The sequence below is a fragment of the Corvus kubaryi genome, unplaced genomic scaffold (genome assembly GCF_017639235.1).
Source record: "Corvus kubaryi isolate FWS band 111438036 unplaced genomic scaffold, C.kubaryi_AGA036_p1.0 37367, whole genome shotgun sequence".
Classification (NCBI taxonomy): Eukaryota; Metazoa; Chordata; class Aves; order Passeriformes; family Corvidae; genus Corvus; species Corvus kubaryi.
In genome coordinates, this window is record NW_024581119.1 from 1,874,296 (window position 1) to 1,894,338 (window position 20,043).

A 20,043-nucleotide genomic window follows, 5' to 3' on the forward strand; every position below is an offset into this window, starting at 1 on the left:
TGGGATCAGCCATATGAATGTCCATGGCCGGGATACAAATGGGATCACACATGTGTATGTCCATGGGTAGGATACAAATGGGATCAGCCATGTGAATGTCCATGGGTAGGATACAAATGGGATCAGCCATATGAATGTCCATGGGCAGGATACAAATGGGATCACACGTGTGAATGTCCATGGGCAGGATACAAATGGAATCACACATATCAATGTCCATGGGCAGGATACAAATGGGATCACACATGTGAATGTCCATGGCCAGAATACAAATGGGATCACACGTGTGAATGTCCATGGGCAGGATGTAAATATGATCACACATGTGAATGTCCATGGGCAGGACACAAATGGGATCACACATGTGAATGTCCATGGGCAGGACACAAATGGGATCACACCTATCAATGTCCATGGGCAGGACACAAATGGGATCACACATGTGAATGTCCATGGGCAGCTCTCTGTGCAGGACCACCCCACATGTGCAGTCCATAAGCACAGCCTTTTATTCTGTCACGCACCCGCCTGTAATAAATAGTTACATGTCACACTACATGGCTTGCCTGCGACTGACAAAGGTCCTGCAAGGCAGGAGAAGCTATTATGGGAACAGATTGCTGGAATAAAATATTAAATTTCCACTTATCAATCTCTTTAATGCGCCATAACTCTCATAGAAGCATTCAGCCTTCTCCCTCTGAACAAATTGCCCTCCCCATCAGGGGGCTGAACCAGCCCTGCTCTCTTCCTCTCTGGGGGCTGGAGGGAAGGTTTTGGGTGGCAAAAAGAGGGAGAACAGGGAGATAGAAAGGGGAAAAGCTGCTGCAGGGTTTTCTCTGCATCAGCCTTCCGTGTTGTTTTTTTTCCTCCCAAGGCTGGCTGCTCACTAGATTGAACTCCATTTATTGCATGCAGCTCTTGAAAGAGGTTTCGTGGTCCACTGACAATCCCTAAATTGCCTGCAAGACCCAAACAAATGTACCTGTAATAGCTGAGCGAGGAGGGCTGAGCCCTCCCCAGCACCGGCCTAATCGCTCCTTAGGGAGAGCTGGATAAACATATTCAGATCCCATGAATTATTAAAGGATTTCTTCTTTTTTATGTGGTGCAGGCCTGGCCTGTGGGGTTGGCTGTTAATCCCTCCTAGCAGGGCAGCTGTGGGTGTGCCCTTCATTCCCCCTTATTTAACCTCAGCCCCACAACCGGGACCTTTGGGAATCAGCTGAGATTACAGGCAGGCAGACACCAACCCAGCCCAACCCCAGAACTCCTGCCAGCCCCCACCTCCTTGGCCAGCCCTGCCCTGATGGAGCGTGAGAACCATGCTCTACCCATCCTCTGAAAGACCACCAGGAAAAGAGACAATTCCAAATCCCAGAGGGGGAACCCCCAGCCCCTCGTCCCTAGAGGAGCCTGTGCCTGTGCAGGTGAGCTGGTGCAGCCACCTGCAGTGCCACTGTGCTGCTGAGACACACCAAAAACGGGCAGGAAATGTGAAGAGAGGGCTGTGCCTGGTGTCGTGACACCACAAATGATATGGGGTGGTTGGACAGGCAGAATGACAGCAAGGAAGGGACACAGAGGCTATGCAGGAATGGGAAGTGAAAGCCTGTTACTCCCAAAGTCCCCTTCAATCCTTATTCCACCTCCTTCTCTGCAACTGGGGGCTGAGCTTAGAGGTTTTTAAGCTCTGCTCACTGCTTCCAACACGCCCCAGCATCCTGGACACTGCATGGGACGGATTTCTACTGCTAAAGGGAGTCAGCTCAGTTTGTACCGGGCACTGCCCCAGGGACACTGAGGTGACAACTCCCCTGGAATGGCCAGCAGCTGATTTTGGCCATGACCTTGCCCTGATTTTGGGTGGTTGGGCAGGGCTGGGCACAAAGAGCTTTGTTCTTCCAGTGCCTTTGGCTGGCAAAAGAAACAGCCCCCAGAGAAAAGCCTGTACCAGGAACAACTCAGCAGGCAGGGATCCAGGACAGGAGGTGTGAATTAAAGGCCTGCTACAGTGATAACGATCATAAATAAATACCGGGTAATTAGCATCTAATTAGCACATCCCATCCATTGACCTCCAAGCACTTGGATAGAGGAAGATTGGCCTGGTTTACCCACGGTACAGAGAGGGGAGCTGAGGTGCTGAGGGTGCCAAACACAGAGTTATTGCTAATTTAGCTGCCCCAGACTCGGCTCTACGCTTGCTCAGCATTTACCACCAGAGAAAGCTGGTGCAGGGGGCTGGAGTTTCATCACTCTCAGATCAGACAACTCCCCATGGAGCAGGGTGGCAGGAGAGGCTCTGATCGCCTTGGGCTGGACAGCAGGGAGAGGTAAGAGCCCTGGGAGCCTGTTCTGTATCCCCCACGCCTTGGAAGCCCCCAGTGCACCTCATTCGCCTCACTGCCCATCCTGTCTGGGGTGTTTGCAGCCCAGAGCTCGCTGCAGTGTGGCAGTGCTCCACCTCACTGCTCCAAGAGGCACTTCCAGCCCTCCTGAGACCCACAAGTCACTGCCAGATAACCCAGATTGCTCCTTTTACCCCAAAGAAATGGGATAAATGTCCCTTTCCTCCTCTCAAAGCACCCACAGCCACTTTTCCTTCTTGGTGATGCCTCACAATGTCACTCTGACTTTCAGAAATCAGGCTATTGCCATTTGTTATTTCTCCTCTTTAAGCTATTTCTTGACATGACTTTCTCTCCCTGGCACTACCTCAGCTTACCCACACGTCTTTCCCTCTCTCCTGTGGCCACACTGTTTTGCAGGCCATCAGACATCACAGCATCCCTTCCCACTGCCTGCATCCCGGGATGTTATTCCTTCCTGGAGCCCAGACAAAGCTCCTCAAATGCTCACAGGAATCTGTGGCAGGCAGGTGAGCGAGTCCACAGACCAACACTGGAAGGAGCTCAACTGAAGAATCATGAGAATGCCCAGCACCAGGAACACCAAACACCATCCTGAGCAAGGGACTCATCCATCTCCTGCCTTTCTGGCAGTCCACATCCTCATCCCACCCCTCACCCTGATCAATCAATATCTCCCTGCCGTGTCTTTGCTGTTAATACAGCAACAATCTCTCTGAATCCAAAGCAGAAGACGAGGGGGGAACAAATAGAATTGGTGTAAGAAAGGAAAAGACCACAAGAGGAAAGGAGAAAAAGAACCCAGGGCAAACCAGTGCAACACCAGTACAAAGCCAAGAACTCCACTGCCCCCTTTGCACCACCAGATTCCCACCCCTGAGAGGAGACACTGGTGATTGAGGAGATGGAATTGAGTGGTAGCTGTAAACTGCTCACACCCTCCTCTCCCTCCCCACCTCCTTTTCCACGTTCCAGAGCAGCCAGGGGCTGTCCTACCTGTGACATTGACTTCCACCAAGCCCGAGCGTGTCCCGATGGCGTTGGTGGCCTCGCAGACGTAGGTGCCAGCCACGCTGTAGGACACGGGCCCTTTGAAGTAGATGGTGTTATTCTGGATTTCCACACTCCCTGGCAGGGTCCCGTTTGGCCTGGGGGGGACAAAGACCATGGTTGACCCCAGAGGTGACACCCAGCAGGTCAACAAGTGTTGCAGAGGTGACACCAGCGTGCTGGGTCTGTGCTTGCCCTTGGGCAAGGTCCAGAAGCTGGAAAATTTCCATTAATGCAAGCAGGAAAGGGACACAACCTGACCCTGTTTCACCCCAATTTCCTGCCCATTTAACTCTCCTGACCAGCCAGTGTTAATTCCAACTCGAACTCGTGGAGAGCAGTGTTGATTTAGAGCCCTGCCCATGTCAGAACAGTCAGGTAAGTGCGAAACTGGAATAATGCAAACCTGAACCCGGAGATACAGAAAATAAATGAACAAAGGCAGATGAAAAAATAAAAAAAAAAAGCCCCTGTGTGTTAGGAAAAGACACACATGGCCTGGTTATTCTTAATTACTGAAGCAAAGCAAAGTAATTACTTCTCTTAGGCAATTAAAAATTACTCAAGTAATTCCTTCCCCTCCTTCCAACCCAAATGTGCACATATTGTCAGCAATTTGTAAGAAACAAAAGGGAATAACGGGGGTATAATTAGGACTGTAAAGAAGTGCCTAAATGCACGTATTTTGCATGTCTACATACACACATATGTACAGAAAACACAGCTTTTCCAGCTGCATCAAGCCAATGATCCCAGAGCTGATGGAAAAACACCTTAACCTGGTCCTACAGAGCCCTGAACCTACAGAGACTAGGGCACATCTCAAAAGGGTGGTGTGGGATGCTCCAGGAGGCTGCTGCCTCCTCTGACAGCTCCCCCAACTGCTGCTCATCTCCATCCAAATGGGAGGAGAGGAAAAGCACAGCTGGGTTTTACATTCCAGGCAGGAGCAAAACATCAGCAGCCCCCAGGAAGGGGAGGAGGTACAGAAATAGCCTCAAGTGGCCTCTCTTCTGCATTGGGTGAATCTTTGCTTTCCTGGAAATGTGAGGAGCCCAGAGAGCCCCTCAGAGTTTGAGTCAGACTGGCAGAACCAACATATGGAGAGAGCTGGGGATGGAGAACTAGGAAAAAAGGCAAGAAAAACAATCCTCTTCAGACTTTCACTGTGAACATTTTGATCTGGGAAGTGGAATGAGAGAGAATGTACTCCTTGCAAAGCCATGTTGAGAGCCTCTCTCCTGATGACAAATGCCGGCTGAAAAGAAGAAAGGATCCATTTGATCTTCCTCTTTTAAAGCTACACGAGTGCTTACAGAGAAGAAAGAGCAGCAGAGAGAACCACATCAGGTTGCATCAATTCCCCACCTGGCTCCCCAGACACCCCTCACTCACTTTTCAAGTCCCTTTAGTGTGTTCAGCCAAAAGCTGGAAACCTGGAGGACAAGGAATTGTTGCTGTTTAATGTCAGTCACGTGGGGGGCTGCTGGAGCTGATTTCCAGGGAAAAGTTGTTCACACACAGACAAATTTTGTGCTATTTGTGCCCCTTCAAAGCAGGGAAATCCTGGGTTCTTTTCCAGCTCTGCTCCTGAGGCACCTGGTGGTGCTGGGCACATTAATCACCTTGTCACATCTCAGCTGCCTCACATCACCAGGGCAGAATATTATCCCAGTGAGGTGAGAATGGGAAGTTTTCCCTGGATATTGAGGCTGCACTGTGCTGGCAGCCACCTTCAGCACAGGCACAGGCTGTGCCTTGGAGTGACACTGCTGACACTAATGGGACTGGGCCCTAAGTGACCAGAGGGTGAGCGAGGTGTCTGCCGAGCCTCCTAGTCCCTGTTGGGAGGTGACATGTGCTGCTGGCAGCGGGGCTCTGGGGACACTTACAGCTTCCACTCATAGGTGTGAGCTGGGGGGTTGGCATCAGATTTGCAGATCAGCTTCACATCCTTGCGGTTCAGGAACCAGTTGCCATCGAAGCCCTCGATGGTGACTTCTGGCTCATCTGCAGGGGTGGGGGGGGAAAAGGGAGGAGAGCAGGAGGGGAAAAGGAGGGGAAAGGGGTGTGGGAAAGGAAAGGGGAGAAAATTAAGTGGGAAGAGATGAGGGGGCAGGGGTGAAAAAAGGAAAGCAATTGCAAGGAGGGAAAGATGACAGGACAAGGAATGTGAGGGAGGGCAATGAGAGAGAAGGGGGCAAAAAGGGACATGGCAGAGGCAGAGAAGGTAAGAAAAAGAGAAAACCCACGATTATTCCAGAGGATCCCTTCAGTTTCCACTCTCAAAAACAAGACAGCAGCCCCTCAGCAGCCCAACACCACCCCTCACAAACCCCTCTTCTCCCAGAGTGCATCCCCCACCCTGCCCCGAGCAGGGAGCCCTCCCAGCCGTGCCCAGGCCCCCTTACACTGCACGTTGAGGGTGATGCTGTCGGTGAACCTCTCCAGCTGGTAGTTGACCACGCACATGAGCTGCTGCCGGTGCGCCTCGCGGCTCGGCACCAGCCGGTACCGGCTGATCACCGTGATGGTGCCGTTGCTGTTCCGGATCTCCTGGAACTCCGCTTCCCCTTTCAGCTTCGTGTCCCAGGTGACGGTGCTGGGGGGTTTCCCGTTGGAGGAGGTGCAGGTGGCTACCAGGATCTTTTCTGTCCTGCCAGACTTGGCAATAAGTGGCCTCTTGGTGCCCTCCATCCAGTTCGTGGGCTTGGCTGCAGGGGAGTGCAGGGAGGAGGAGGAGGAGAAAAGGGTGCAAAGGGATGGTTAGAAAAGCAGCGCTGCTCTGTTCGCTACCTCCCAAGAACCACCTAACACCACTGAGGCTGTGACAGAGCTTGTGGTGAGTCCAGAGCTGTGCTAATTGCCAGCAATAATTCCCATGCAATAAGTGCTTTATGGCAGTGCCTATGCACCTTGCACCATCTACCTGCATCATTTATGGGGAAACAATGGTGGAGGTGCCCTAAATGCACAGATACATGGAAAGTCAACCCCTTCCTCCCAGAGGTTTTCATCCCTGTGTTAGAAAGGAACTGAAACTGGAGAGAAAATGACTCATGTAGACCCTGAGCACCAGGGACAACCTCTGCTGTCTTTTTCCTCTTGACAGGCCCCAGCTCTTTAAAATTCACCACTCCCACAGGGAACTGGTCACTGCTCCTGCACCTGCATTAGGAGTGTAGGTGGAGGGAAAAGGGGAACTGAGAGCTGGAAAGAAGGAGAGGTGTGACAGCTCAGCTGTCTCAGAATCACCTGCCCTGGGTTCCCTGCTCTTCACCTCTTCCCAGTCAATTTAAAAATCCATCACAGGTACAATGTACACCCAAAATTCACCTTTGCCCTGAGCTCCCAGGATGTGAATCTCAGATCTGTTGGACCAGAGGTTCACCCTACAGAGCCTTACCCAGCACGGTGAGGTTCAGCTGCCCTTCCCGGTTGCCGGTTGGGAAAGTGGCAAACTCACAGATGTAAACCCCCTCATCCTCCAGCTCCAGCCGGGACAGCTGGATGGTGCCATCCTTGAAGGAAGGGTTCCGGAAAGTCACCCGCTCCTTGTAGGGGGACAGGATGGACACGCCCATGGCGGGGTTGTAGATGGCCACATTCTGCTTGGTGCCGTTGGTGGCCTTCTGCCACGTCACCTGCGTGATCTTCACGATGGGCAGCGGGTTGGTGAAGCTGCAGTGCAGCACCACGTCCGTGCCGATGAACCCCGAGACGGTGTCATTGACCAAGACAGTCTGAGCTTGCAGCCCTGCAACGAAATGGGGACACGTGAACATTCGTGTGCTCCCCAGGAGCATCAGGCTCCTCAATCCCTCTATTTATTCCACTTGCTTCTTCTTGGCATGGCTGATACAAGAGCGGTTTGTGGCTATAGGCACCTTCTGCATCCACCTGGTCATAAACACCTTCTTCCCGCTATGAGCAGTCCAGCCTAGGGCTCATCACCACCCAAAGGCACAAGGCTGGATCAATAACACCTCCCTCCCTTTTGTCTCCAGCTCCAGGTGACACTGAATCATGGTAAATAGGCAGGGCATGTGTGTCTGCAGGCATGTGAAAGCCCTGATGTTTATCAGCACCGAACATCCCAGCACATGCTAACACACACTCAGACTTCCATTTAATCCCACTGGAGCTGCAGCAGTAATTAAAGGAGCTGCAAAGGCTCAGCCCTCATTTCAGGGCAGCAATAATTCCCATCCAAGATCGGCTTTAAGGCACTGCCTCTACACCTTGCACGATCTCCCTGTATCTCCCAGATCATTTCTGTGGCCTTCTTATAACCCCAGAAGCGGCTGAATTTAGGAACCTTCCACCTTGATTCTGTGGAAGGTGCTCGTGAAAAGTGGGAGCTGCAGTTCATGACAGCTGTTGTGTCTCAGTTGATTCCTCCCCTGACAGATGGAGAAAAACATCTCCCACCAGTCTGACCCTGAAATTCATCTTTGCTGCCACTGTGTCTTTTCCTAATCTGCGTATTTAGAGATAATGCTCTGGTAATTATGCAGCCAGTATTTGTATGATAAATACAATAGAGAGGCAAGGTGGTGAGAACAAGAAAAGCGGGTTTTGCTCCCTGCTTCTGGGAGAATCTGCAATTGGATGGATTCTGGGAGCCTGGGAGGAAAGGAAAGAAAGGGATAATAAAAAAAAGAAACATGCACAGAGAGTGAGGAACATGAAAGAGTAATGGGAGAGAGAGGGGCTGGGGAAAGAAAAATGCATGGCAAGAGAAACTAGACAGCACCTCCTAAAAGAAATGTCACCCTACTCTGTTCTTCCAGGGATGAATGGCTCCCTGTCCAAGGCCAAAATGAACTCCTCAGTGCTGCTCCCCCTGGCAGATGTGCCCTGGGATTTCTCCAAGAGTCTCCTTCCTGCAGTTTCACACACACACAAGTGCAGGCAGACAAAACTCTTCTCCACCTACCCGCACATACTCCATGTTGCCCCCTCACTCCCTGCCTGCTGTTCCCAGCCTTATCCTAATCCCCACATCTCATCCACGCCTCTTCTGTCTCCCTTCTCCTTCCTGTGACCCTGAGGACAAGCCCCAACAACCCAGGCCGGCCACGAGACGCCACCAGCTGACCACAGCCATCAGCAGTTCCGACCGAAACTTGGCCTCCAGAGCTTTGTGTGAACTTGCCCCCTGTTCCCCGAGCCAAGCCCCACACCCCAGCACTGCAGCTGGGTGCTCAGGAATGTTCTCCAGAGCTTCTTACAGCCACAGCAAAGCGCTGGTGCCCTCATGAGCCTGCACACACGAAGCCACCACGTCCTCTGGGGCTGGCAGGGTGCACCTTTCCCCTCCCAGCACAGCCAGGGCCATTTTCCCCATGGTTTTCCCTCCACAAAGCAGAGGGTAGGGATGTTCCCGCTCTGAGAAAGTCACATCTGGATGGTGTTTCCCCTCTGGAGAAGAACGTCCCAACAGCAGGACATAATGAAGGACTTTTCTGCCACCAGTGCCCACAACATCCTCCCTGATGAAACGAGGGCACAGGCTGGGTTTAGATGAGGCCATGCTGGGATCTGAGGGCAGAACGGGTGGATAGGAAGGGGGGAGATGTCTCCACCATGCTTTGCAGCACATGCTGCTCCTTCTACCCCGGAGGGGAGCGAGCATTGCCCACACCCAAGGTGAGGAACGGCTTTGCCAAGCAGTCTGGCTCAGAAGGCTCCAGAGCCTCCCAGAGCGTGTGGGGGCTTGCTGGAGAGCACTTCCATCACGTAGCCAGGGCCTCGGGAACGGCCCAGCCCGGCTGTGGGTGTGCTCAGCACGCCCTCCTTCTCCAGGGCCGGGGGAGCGCGGAGTCATCAGCGCCTCTTCCACCGTGGGCTCGTGCCCCCAGCGGGGCCTCCCGGGGCTGGGGCGCTGGCACAGCCGGCTCTGCTCCCCACAAGCTGCCTGACCCCCCACGGGCCCAGCGGGGCCCTTTGAACCGGCATTTCCACACCCCAACAAAGAGGCCCCGTCCGCCACCGCAGGAAGTCACGGCCCAGCATCTCCTCGTGGTGCCAGGGGAGCAGAAGAGGGGCCAAACTGCAGAGAGGAGGGGGTGGAAGCCACCAGCTTCTCCTCAGGGTCACCCCTGCAGGGCTGGCAGTCCCTCGGGGGGCATCTGGATGAGCACTGCCAGGCCGAAGGCCTCCACTGATGGGCAACCAAGATGTGCCCCTCAAAGGAAGATAAAGTCAATCAGCCTCCAGCCATTCCAGCAGGGAATGTGATGGATAGCCCAGGGGAGGTCAGTCCGACCCCTCACTCCATCCATCATTACTGTGCCCTTCCTTTACTCTGTGATTGCCCTGCAAATTAATGAACAGATCTTGTTAAAAATCAAGTTATTTATCTTAACCTTGAGCAGCAGCAACAATTCCCAGTCCTACCCTCCCCCTGCCAGGGGATCCACGCATCAATGCAGACTGGACTTGGATATAAACTGGAGAAAAAGTGGATTTTGGAGCTGATAAGCCTGATCCTGAACCCAGAATGGTCCTGCAGAACCCTCCTGTGCCCAGGTGTAACAAGCCAGACTTTTGGCCAGGGAAAGAGCTGGTGCCAGTTGAGTGAGGACTGCTTGCCAACAACCAAATGCTGCCAAAGCTGGGATTCAGGCCCTTACATGCAGCAGCTTTAACAAAAACACATTCCAAACCTTCTCGAGGCTCTGGGGAAAAAGGGGGAAAGAAAAAAAAAATAAAAAGCACCGGGCAGAAGAAATAACAAAACAAAACAAACAAAAAAATACCCTGAAAAACCCCAAACACTGCGTGGAAATCGCGTTTCCTTTCCAGGTGACTGAACAACTCTTTTGCAAGACAGGAAAAACTCTTTCTGTTCCACTCATCCAAGCCTTAAATCAGGAGAGTAACGCACCCGTTCTGCTCCAGGAGCACCCACACTCAATGCAGTGATGAGGAAGGGAGACAGATGGAGGAAAGGGGTTTGGGAAGTTGCTGGATCAGCCTCCCATCCTAAATCAGAAGCCAGAGGGCAAACTTGGCTGCTGCCACGCTCTGGGGAGCACTTGTTTGCAAGGTGACTGAGCTGGGCTGGCGGGCCTTCCCTCGCCCCGTTACACACTCAATAATTCATCAGGGCAAATGCATAGATAATTGATGGCAATGAGCATGCACGGCCGGCAGAGGAGGAGAAAATAAAATCACTAATCAGCCTCTGGAGAGGTTTGAACATATTCAACTGGATGTGTGTGTGTGTGAAGTGCTGGGATCCGCCGTGTTTCTGCTTTGCTGAACGATCCGTGTGGTTGGTAGGGCAGGGAAAAGGCTTGGGATGAATCCTGCTGTTTTCACACCCCGTGCCAGATCTCCCAGTGCCCACCAATCCATGCTGACACCCCCCACGGGCAGCCAGCACCCGAGCAAGGATTAGCTGGATAGGTTGCAGCTTGCCCACTTGCATTTTATTCATTAGTTTTGTGGTGTTATTTTTTGTGAGGGACCAAAAGGGCCCAGCCGTGTGCCAAAGACATGTTGGTGCCAAGGCCTCATTAGTGGAGGCCTTGGAGATCCTACTCCTCCACCTTGGCCTCTGAAGTGGTTTGTGTTGATGCCTTTCCCCACGATCCCAACTCCAGATATCCCGCGAGGCCTCGGGGGCACTGTGCAGAGCTCGGGGTGCCCTGAGGCACAGGGGCTGGGGAGGAAGGTCTGCACTCCCTGGGTGTCAGGGGCATGGGGGACGGAGCAGAAGTGGCAGCTGGTGGCTCTTGGACCTGAAAACCCTTTCTCCTAAAAGCCCAGGAGGTGCTGTTCCAGCGAGGCTCCCACACTTGCAAATCAGGTTCTTGCTCCCCCATATAGAAAGCTCTGGGAATGATCTGCAGGCTCTGGGTGAGCTCTGTCACAACCTCCCTCAATGCCTCTTTGTTAACAGCCCTGTGAACTCCACTCTGCTTTGCACAACCTTGCCTCTGCTGAGCCTCTCACCGATTTCTCTCCCTCCTGTTCCCTGATACTCATCTCCCCCCAAGGGCACTGAAACAGCCCTTGGCACGAGTGTGATGAGCCACCCTTCGGTGTGGCAATATCATGACTGATGCAGATGTCACAGGGATTGCTCCTGATAGCCTTAGTCACAGCAGCCAGGATCTTACAGAAGGACAGATCAATGCATCACACTTGAACCCGCAAAAACTCCCACAAAAAGCACCTGATTTTGTGACAGCACCGTGGCCACGGGCAATGATGTCCCATCCATGGTCCCATGGGTCTCACAGACCCTGAACATTTTCCATGAAGGAAAAGCCCAAAACTTTCCAAAGTGGCACCTAAAAATTTCTCTCCTGGTGTTTCTGAACTCATCTTTACAGTGGAAAACAAGGTCTGAAACGCAACTCCTGTGGGGCAGAGCACAGGTGGCCTCCAACAGCCCAAGGGGACATCCCAGGTGTGTCAGGCAGGGTGGGAAACACAGGAAAGAAGATCCTAAATCCCAGCAGGGAAATTTCAGGTGGCAAGAAGCAAAGGTGTGAGGTGGCGCTTGGCCAAGAGGTTGGGGTTAGTACTTCTGCTCCTGCCAGGGAGGCTTTGCATTGATTGCCAGGCATTTAAACCAGGATTCTGCTGCTCTTCCAAGAGCACAGGGCCTGCCTCACCCTGCTGGGAGCCCGCTGCAATGGAGGAGTGGTCTCCAGTGAGTCAGTGGACCCCAGTGAGTCACCTCCAGGCCCTTCCTGTGGCAAAAGACTTTCACTGGAGGTCTCTCTGTCATCACTGATTCACTCCTGCAGAGCTTGAGCACCACAGGGATTGTAAAACTTGAGTTTCCAACACAAGGGGAGGGGGAGCCTTAGAAGGAAGATGAGAGAGATGTGGCAAGATTATAGCTCCAGGTGACATGGCTGCACATGAAAGGCCTGAGATAACACTGGGATGGGGTGGGGGCACCCCAAGAGAGAAACTACACGCCCAGGCATCCCTTCCCCCTTCCCAGCGGGAGCTGGGAGAGATTTATGGGAGCTGTCGGGAAATGGCAGCGCTGCACAATGGCCCGCCTGGCCCTCAGCCAAATAAATCCCTCTCAAACAAGAAAGGACTGGGCTTGGCTTTGGCTTGCAAATGGGAAACACAGGGGCCTGTCCTCGAGGTCACTGGTTCAGACCCAGATCCAGCCCAGGCAGCAGAGCAGAGATGATTTTACCCCAGGACCAGTCAATGGCTGGTATCGAGTGAGGTCTCCAGCCAGCCCTTCATTGGCTGCCTTGGGATAAAGCCTTCTCCTGCCTGTGCAGAATTTCCTCTTTGGATAAATGGAGCACAAAGCAGCCTCAGGAGCCCCTTGAGTGAAAGCTCTTCCCCACAGGGCCTGATCCATCAATGCTCCACTTGCTCCCTGTTACCCTTTGGGAAGTCTGGTCACTGAGCCACCGCTGGGATTCACACACGGGCCCTGAGCAAGAGCAAGGCCATGCTGGTCCCAGAGTTCCTCGTAGAAAGAGGGGAAACAAAAGCAGAGGCCAGGATGGGATGGGCCGCAAATGGAAGAGACAGAGATGACCACCAGACTAGACCACGAGTTTTCCAACTTTGCAAACATCCCCAGCTGAATCCAGCCAGGAAAAGGGCTGCAGACCAGAAGAGTGGGATGGGAACAGCAGCCTGCCTCTGCTCCCAGCTCTCCCTCCCTGCCGTTCCTGCCCTGGCTTTCTCACAGCTGCTTTGCTTCACCCCCCAAGTCACGGGGAGGGGAACATGCCCCATGGCAAAAGCAGGGAGGCTGGCAGAGCAGGGCTCCTGCAGAAAGAGCTGACACAGCACTGGGAAAGGCCTTCCTGCAATAAAGCTTGGAAAGCCCATGCTCAGCAACAAAGCACAAAGCTCCCCGTCCCCGCCGCGCAGCGCCCGGCCCGCCCCAGCCGCACGTCAGCTAATCCTGGGATCCAGCTGCCAGTTCCCACACACCTGAGCACACACCAGGCTGCCCTGTGCCCTGCCTGACGTGCCCCAGTGCTGGGCACTTGGCCCATTTTCCCCTCTCCTTTTGGCTGGATGTGACTCCAGCTCATTCCTCAGCTCTTTTCCCACTGTGGGCTCTTGCTCACACCTGTCCAGTGCCCGGCTTCACAACTCCCATCTCTTTTCTCCTGCAATTTCCACGTCACGTCTCCTTCTGCCCCCACTGCCTGTCTCCAGGACTTCCTCTCCAGCTGGTCAATGCTTGTGCCTTTCTTTGATTTGCCCTTCTTCCACTGTAGCCTTAACAATCTTCCCACCCCTCTTGTGCCTCTACACCATCCGCACCACACCCCAGGCCCCTCACTCGCCTCTTCCCATCCCCAGCCACTATTCCACCAGCGAGTATGTCCAGGATCACAATTCTGCGCTAGGAAAAGCAGGCAGCTGGCCAGGCAAATACAAAGAACCAAAAATCCAAGACTCTCCTCTCTGGAATCATCTCGTTGCCTGCCAGCAAGGAAAAAACCAAGGTCTTTTTGCTTACCAATTCTAACCTGTAAGCAAAAGAAAGGGGACCACAAGCAGAGCCAATGCTTATTTGGTAGTTGGGTGGGGAAGAAAAGCTGGAAAATCAAGTGTGGAGGAAGGGAAAGAAGCTGGAGCTTTGAGAAGAGGGAAGCTAATTAAGCTGAGACTGTCCTGAGACCTTATCTTGATGGGCTGAGTCCCCAAATGCACACAAGTGTTTTTTCTCACTGCCTCTTTCTTGGGCTGCCTTGATGCCTTGGATGTTGTTCAAAGAGTTCTGGTCCAGTGCTAAATCTCCTCGCTATTAGAGCTCTCCAGGTGCTAAGGAGGAGGGATTTAATCAGGAGCTGTGAAGAGGGGATCAAGATAGTCACCCATGGAGAGCATCCTTTCCGAAATGAGGGAACTTGAGACTGAAGAGTTTCAATAAAAACAAAAATAAACTTGATAGCACAGAAAAAATGAGAGACCATCAGATCCTTCCTTCCCTCGCTGGTCTGTGGGCTCGGAGCTGGAGCAGGAAATGGGGGAGCTCTCAGGGCTGGAGCAGGGAATGACTCACTCGCCTCCACAATGGGAACGGGACAAAGCCGAAACTCTGCTGACTCAGGCGTGACTTCAGCGCCTGGGTTAATACCTGGCAGCCTCCTCTGGCTGCCCCCACCAGCCAGTTCCCTCTGTCCCCACTCAAACCAAGCCTCTTTCATCAGGCTAGATGCCCGATCACAGGAAATTATCAAAGATCCAAACGCTGCTCCTCTGTCCAAAACATGGTGAAAAATGCATCCCTGCCAAACCATGCTGGTGCTGGCCAGCCCCGTAATTGTCATGGAGAAGATCAAAACTCCTGCTTTCCTACGGCTGAAATGCACGTTTAACAGTCACAGCTTTCTGCCTGTGGTTTTGCTTTCCTCCCATTATCTCTCAGGATATAACATACTGCTGGTATCTCACTATGTCCCGAAGTTAAAAAGAAATGTTTCCTCCTCTGGCAAGCGGGAATGCCACACTCTGTTCTTCTGTAACTTGTTTCAAAAGATAGAAACGAGCAAGTTTTTTTGTAACCAGGAAAGTGTGATATAAGTTCTGGTGGCTGACAAGTAGGAAAAAGCTTTGCAAACAAGACAAATGCAAACATGGCACCAACAGATGCAATGGACAGACACCCTTCGCTGGCTCCCTGCCTGTGATTTCACTTTTAATGTGTTTTTATCTTGCCCTAGAGATATCTCTGCTGAGGAATGGGGAAGGCTCAGACCTCCCAACTCTCTCTGGGTTGTTTAAGGATTCCTGCCCATGAACAACAGCCCAGAAAGAACAGTGAGTACAAATAACCCCAAATTCAGTGTCCTGCCTGATTTCCAGCCTGCTGCTGCTCAGCTCTCTTATCATCAAGCCCCTGTGCAAGGAATTTCTACAAATTTCACCTCTTCCCGGGTTTATGATCTCCACAGAACAGAGGCAGACACAGCTCCAGTCCTACCTGGGCCCCATCTGCAGGAATCACTCTGCATATTTATGGCAAAAGCTTTGCATCTTCAAAAGGCTTTTCAAACAGCAACTAATTAATCCTCCAACACCCCGAGAGGCAGGAAAGCCTTATTACCTCTGCTTTCAGGGGTGGGGAAATCAGAGGTGCTGAATGACAAAGAGATGTGCCCAAGGCCACCCAGGCATGCACTGGCAATCTCACTCACTGGTTAGAGGTGGGGATCTGCATGGGATGGTGGCAATTCTCACCTGAGGAAGCAGGGATGGAGGCATCTGTGGGGAGGCCCCACAGCCCCACCCACCACCCATGCAAATGGCAAAGTCACCTTATTTCCATGGCTGAGGAAACCCAGGGGGATGAAGTGGAAAATCCATTTAATCCAGAGCCTGGAAACCTAAACATTGCCCAGTCAAGAGCTCCACTAAAGGTTCCCAAAATGTGGCTCACGTTCTTCCCAGCCATGAGCGAACTGCTTGCAACCAAATCGCTGAGATTTTATGTTAAGAACATGCCAGAAATTAGGAGAGGCTTTGAGGCTGGGGGTGAGTGTCCCATTCACCCTCTGAGCAAAGCCAGCCCCACATTTCTGAAATATTCCACATACTGAAAAAGAGTGGGGTTAGATTAGATTTTAGGAAGAATTTCTCTACTGTGAGGGTGGTAAAACACTGGCACAGGGTGCCCGGAGAAGCTGTGGCTGCCCCATCCCTGGAAGTGACCAAGGACACGTTGGACAGGGCTTGGAGCAGCCTGGGATAGTGGAAGGTGTCCCCGTGCATGGCAGGGGGTAAAACGGGATGAGCTTTGAGATCCTTTCAGCTCAACCCATTCTGTGACCCCCATGCTGGGTGGAGATGAGCTCTCAGATCCATTAAGGTCCCAGCCTCCACCCAGGCTGTCTGGCAATGATTGCCGAGCTCAGAGGGGCCTGCAAGAGCCAGGACTGTAAACAAGTGACAAGACCACCCATTAAAGGCAGCCTGAGCATGGGAAGGGGGGAGGAAGGCAGGGAGGGAGGGTCAGAGCCCAGCAGGGAGACCTCCCACCACGGGTCACACTCCCTGCCCCATCCTCTGGGGTGCCTGGGCTCTGCTCTCCTGGGAGACCAACACAGGCACAGCCACTCTTCCTTGCCCAGAAGGGTGAGGGCTGTCAGCAAGGGTTCAGAGAGACACACAGCTTCAGCCCCGAGCAGACGGCAAGGCAGGAGGAGCAGGGAATTCTGCAGAAAAAAAAGATGATTTGTCCTGCAGAGAGGAGTTCACAAACACCCATTTCCCTTTGGACACCTCTCAGTGGGAGCATTACTCCTGCCGAGTTAACTGGGGACTCAGACTGGAAAGCTGTGTCTCCTTAGTGATTGTAATTCAACGAGGGACACAAGTGAACTTCCAGGAAGAGAAATTAAAGGTTTCTCCATGTCTGATTATCCCATTCTCCAACAAGGTGGCTTTGTGCTTCCAGGTAGCCCCAGGGAGGAGCTGGGTTGTGCTACAACACTCGGGGGAATTCGATGACAAATGTCTCTCAGGAGGGAATGACACCAGTGCTGAGTGACACCAGTGCTGAGTGACACCAGTGCTGAGTGCCTCAGTGCCCGGGGACAAAGGTGTTCCTTCAAACACAACCATTGACACTGGGCTGCTTTTGGGGGCCTCTCTCAGGGTGTTTCACTTTTATCCCAAATCTGCCTGAGCAGGAAGGTTGGGATCGCAACAGCTCTGACAGGCCTGAATCCCTGTGGCAGGCTGGAATCCCACATTTGCCCCACACCTACTGCTCCCCAAGACTTGGTTCATGAGAGACAAGCCAGGACCAAAATCAGCTCCCCGTGGAGATCCATGAACAGGCAGCAGGATGAAGCAAGCCAAGAGCCAACACCCCACTCCCAGCCTCATGCTGGAGAAACCAGGCCTGGATCCTGAGGGTTAAACAGCTCAGCTGGCCTTAATTGACAGATTTTATCGACTTTCATTGTGATTCCATTGACTTTTGTTCAACTACATCAGCACCAGGCTCCCTGTTTCCTTCTCAGGGAGCAACAAGCCACGTGCTGAAGGATGTGGATGCCGGATGGATTTTCCTGTGCCACTGGGGAGAGCTCCAGTGAGTCACCCTGGTCTTCCAAAGACCAGGAGGTCAACTGCTCTCAGGGGACTCCTGTGTGCTTTGCCCCAGCTCAGACTGGGGGCTGCCACAAAAATGGAAAGCATGCGATGAAAAAATAACCGGAGCTGGTGGAAAATTTTCCAGCACAGCATATTTTCCTGATGGAAAGTGTCACTTAGTCCAAGCCAAAACCATCCATTGGAACGTGCTGATTTTGGCAAAATTCGATTTGTTAAAAAAAAAAAAAAAAAAAAAAAGCCCTTTTGATAAGTTTGAAATGGTTTTTCCTTGTGGAGTCTCATTTCTTTTAGATGAATTTATGGTAAAACACCAACTGGGACTGCAGCCAGGATGGGATGCTTTGGTTGCCATGGAATGGGGACATTTTGGATGATGCCAGGCCGAAGTTTTCTTTTGAAATTTCCTTTCTGTGGAAGATTTCAACTGACAGCCTCAAAGCAGAAGGAGAACTCCCTCTGAAACGCCCAAATCCCCACTCTGCCAGCCCATCCTGCGTTAGTCATCCCCACAGCTGACCTTTCCAACAGCTCTCACCCCCAAACACAAATCACCTCCCTGAGACTCTCCCCACCTTCATTTTCCACATTTTCTGGGCTCTGATCCATCTGGATTCATCCTTCTCTGGGTCTCATCCCACCCAGTGCCTGGGTTAGGAGTTTTCTGGGGGCTTGAGCCAGCCCTCCAAGCTGTGTGGGACCCACAGCCCCGCTCCAGCACCTCTCCCTCTGGATTCCCTGTCTATTCCTCCTTCCTGACAGACGGATTTGCTCCCACCCTGCACCTGCCTGGTGTGCCCACCTCCTCCTCCTCCGTCTGCTGCTTGTGCCTTTCCACTCTCTAACAACTCCAGGGGAGGCTGGCTGAGAGAACTCCTGTTCCTTTCTTTTTGGGGGCAAAAAAGAGGGAGAGAGAGAGAACACAAACCAGACTCTTACATTTTTTAGCAGACATGACAATATGGACACAGTTCCTGCAGAACATTGTGCATATTTTAAGAAAAACTTTACCCCAAAAATGTCAGCCAGCTTCCCTGGTGGGAGGAAGAATGAAGGAATGAAAGGGTCCTCCAGGGTCCCAGCAGAACTTTTATCTTGGAAAAGCTGGAAACTCCTGAGCACCTCCCCCAGTACAGCACCCTGCTGGCCTGCTGCCTCCCCCAAGGGCTGGAGCAAGGAGGGATGCTCCCAAATAGCACATTTCCCACAGGAGCAGCCCTGTCCTCCACCAGGGGAGTGCCCAGGATAGGAGAAATGGCTCTGGAGACAAAATGCTGGAGGCAGAAGCAGGGAGGCCTGGAGGGGAAATGGGATGGGCTTTGCCCAGAGAGGTTGTGGACTCTCCATCCCTGGAAGGGTCCAAGGCCAGGTTGGGTGGGACTTAGGGGAAGGTGTCCCTGCCTGTGGCAGGGTGTGGAATTTAAGGTCCCTTCCAAGCCAAACCATGCTGCGATTCCATGCCTTCACCTTCCATGCCAGGACCATCACCCAGGTGAGGAGGCAGAAAAAATCCCTGGCAGACAAGAACTCCTCCACAGAAGGGTGGGACCAGCCTGGCTGTGGCTCCCCTTGGTGCTCCACCACCTCTGGACGTGGCAGCTGGGCTTGGGTTGCTCACAGGCTGCACAGTGTCACTTGTTTGTCACCTCTGCTTGAGCTAAGAGCTGCTCAGAACCACCTTTACTTGTTGCTTAGGGACCAGAGTGACAGATAGAACACAGCTGGGTGCTTGGCTACCTAAGGAGATGCATGGGAGGATATAAATAGCTAGTGGCAGGGGAAAAGAGGACAAAAAGTCCCATTTCCAATCTGGTAAAAAAACTGACCAGAATAGTAGTGGAGGAAGACTTCCAGAAATAACCACGTGGGTATTAAATGAATGGAAAATGAATTAAAGGAAAAGAGAAGACAGGGAAAAGAGATTAAAAGGAGCTTCTGAACTTGTTTGAACAGTAACTGTCCCATCCTGGAAAAAGAGTTAATGTCACCTGGGTGCCACAAACAGTTACTGGAGGTACCTTCAGAGTGACAGGTAGCAGTGGAGAAGAAAGATAAGTATGTAGATAAATGTCATTAACCCCTGTTAGTGCAGGGCTTAGAGAGTTCAAAGACTCCACCTGCAGTGAAGGGTGGAGGTCTCAGGGGCTGTGTCTGCCTTGTTTGTAAAAACTCTGAGAGGAGGCAGTTAAATAAAGCAAAAGTTTCTTCCAGGCTTGAGAACCTCCTGTTTCTGATGCTGTCACAACACCTGGGCCGTGACACTCACAGGGAACTCTCAGCAGATCCACAGAGTGGGGAGCAGATCAGTCCAGGAGTGTCAGGGTGGGTTCTGCATCTGAGGACTCCCTGTGCCCTGCCCCAGCGAAACACAGCGATGGAGGAAACAGAGCACAGAGGATGAGAAGGATGTGCCCCAAAGGGAAAGGAAGAGCCTTCATTTCGGGGAGGGACACACCTTCCTCAGGAGAGATCCCATCAGAGAGAAACAAGAGCCCTGAAAAGGAAAATAACAGGCTCTTCTCAGGGCGAGCTGAGAGGGAGC

The 20,043-nt window shown here is 52.4% G+C and overlaps 1 protein-coding gene across 7 annotated transcripts in view; it reads right to left on the reverse strand.

The window, feature by feature from the left end:
* The window catches only part of NECTIN1 (nectin cell adhesion molecule 1), a 91,575-nt gene that overhangs the window by 43,737 nt on the left and 27,795 nt on the right, over positions 1 to 20,043 (reverse strand). For all 7 annotated transcript variants that reach the window (XM_042034353.1, XM_042034354.1, XM_042034355.1 and 4 more), the window contains exons 2-5: positions 6,829 to 7,179; positions 5,834 to 6,136; positions 5,315 to 5,432; positions 3,369 to 3,520 (exon numbers count right to left, since the gene is read on the reverse strand). In XM_042034353.1, coding sequence (XP_041890287.1) covers positions 3,369 to 3,520; positions 5,315 to 5,432; positions 5,834 to 6,136; positions 6,829 to 7,179 — 924 coding nt within the window. The remainder of the gene's footprint in view (positions 1 to 3,368; positions 3,521 to 5,314; positions 5,433 to 5,833; positions 6,137 to 6,828; positions 7,180 to 20,043) is intronic.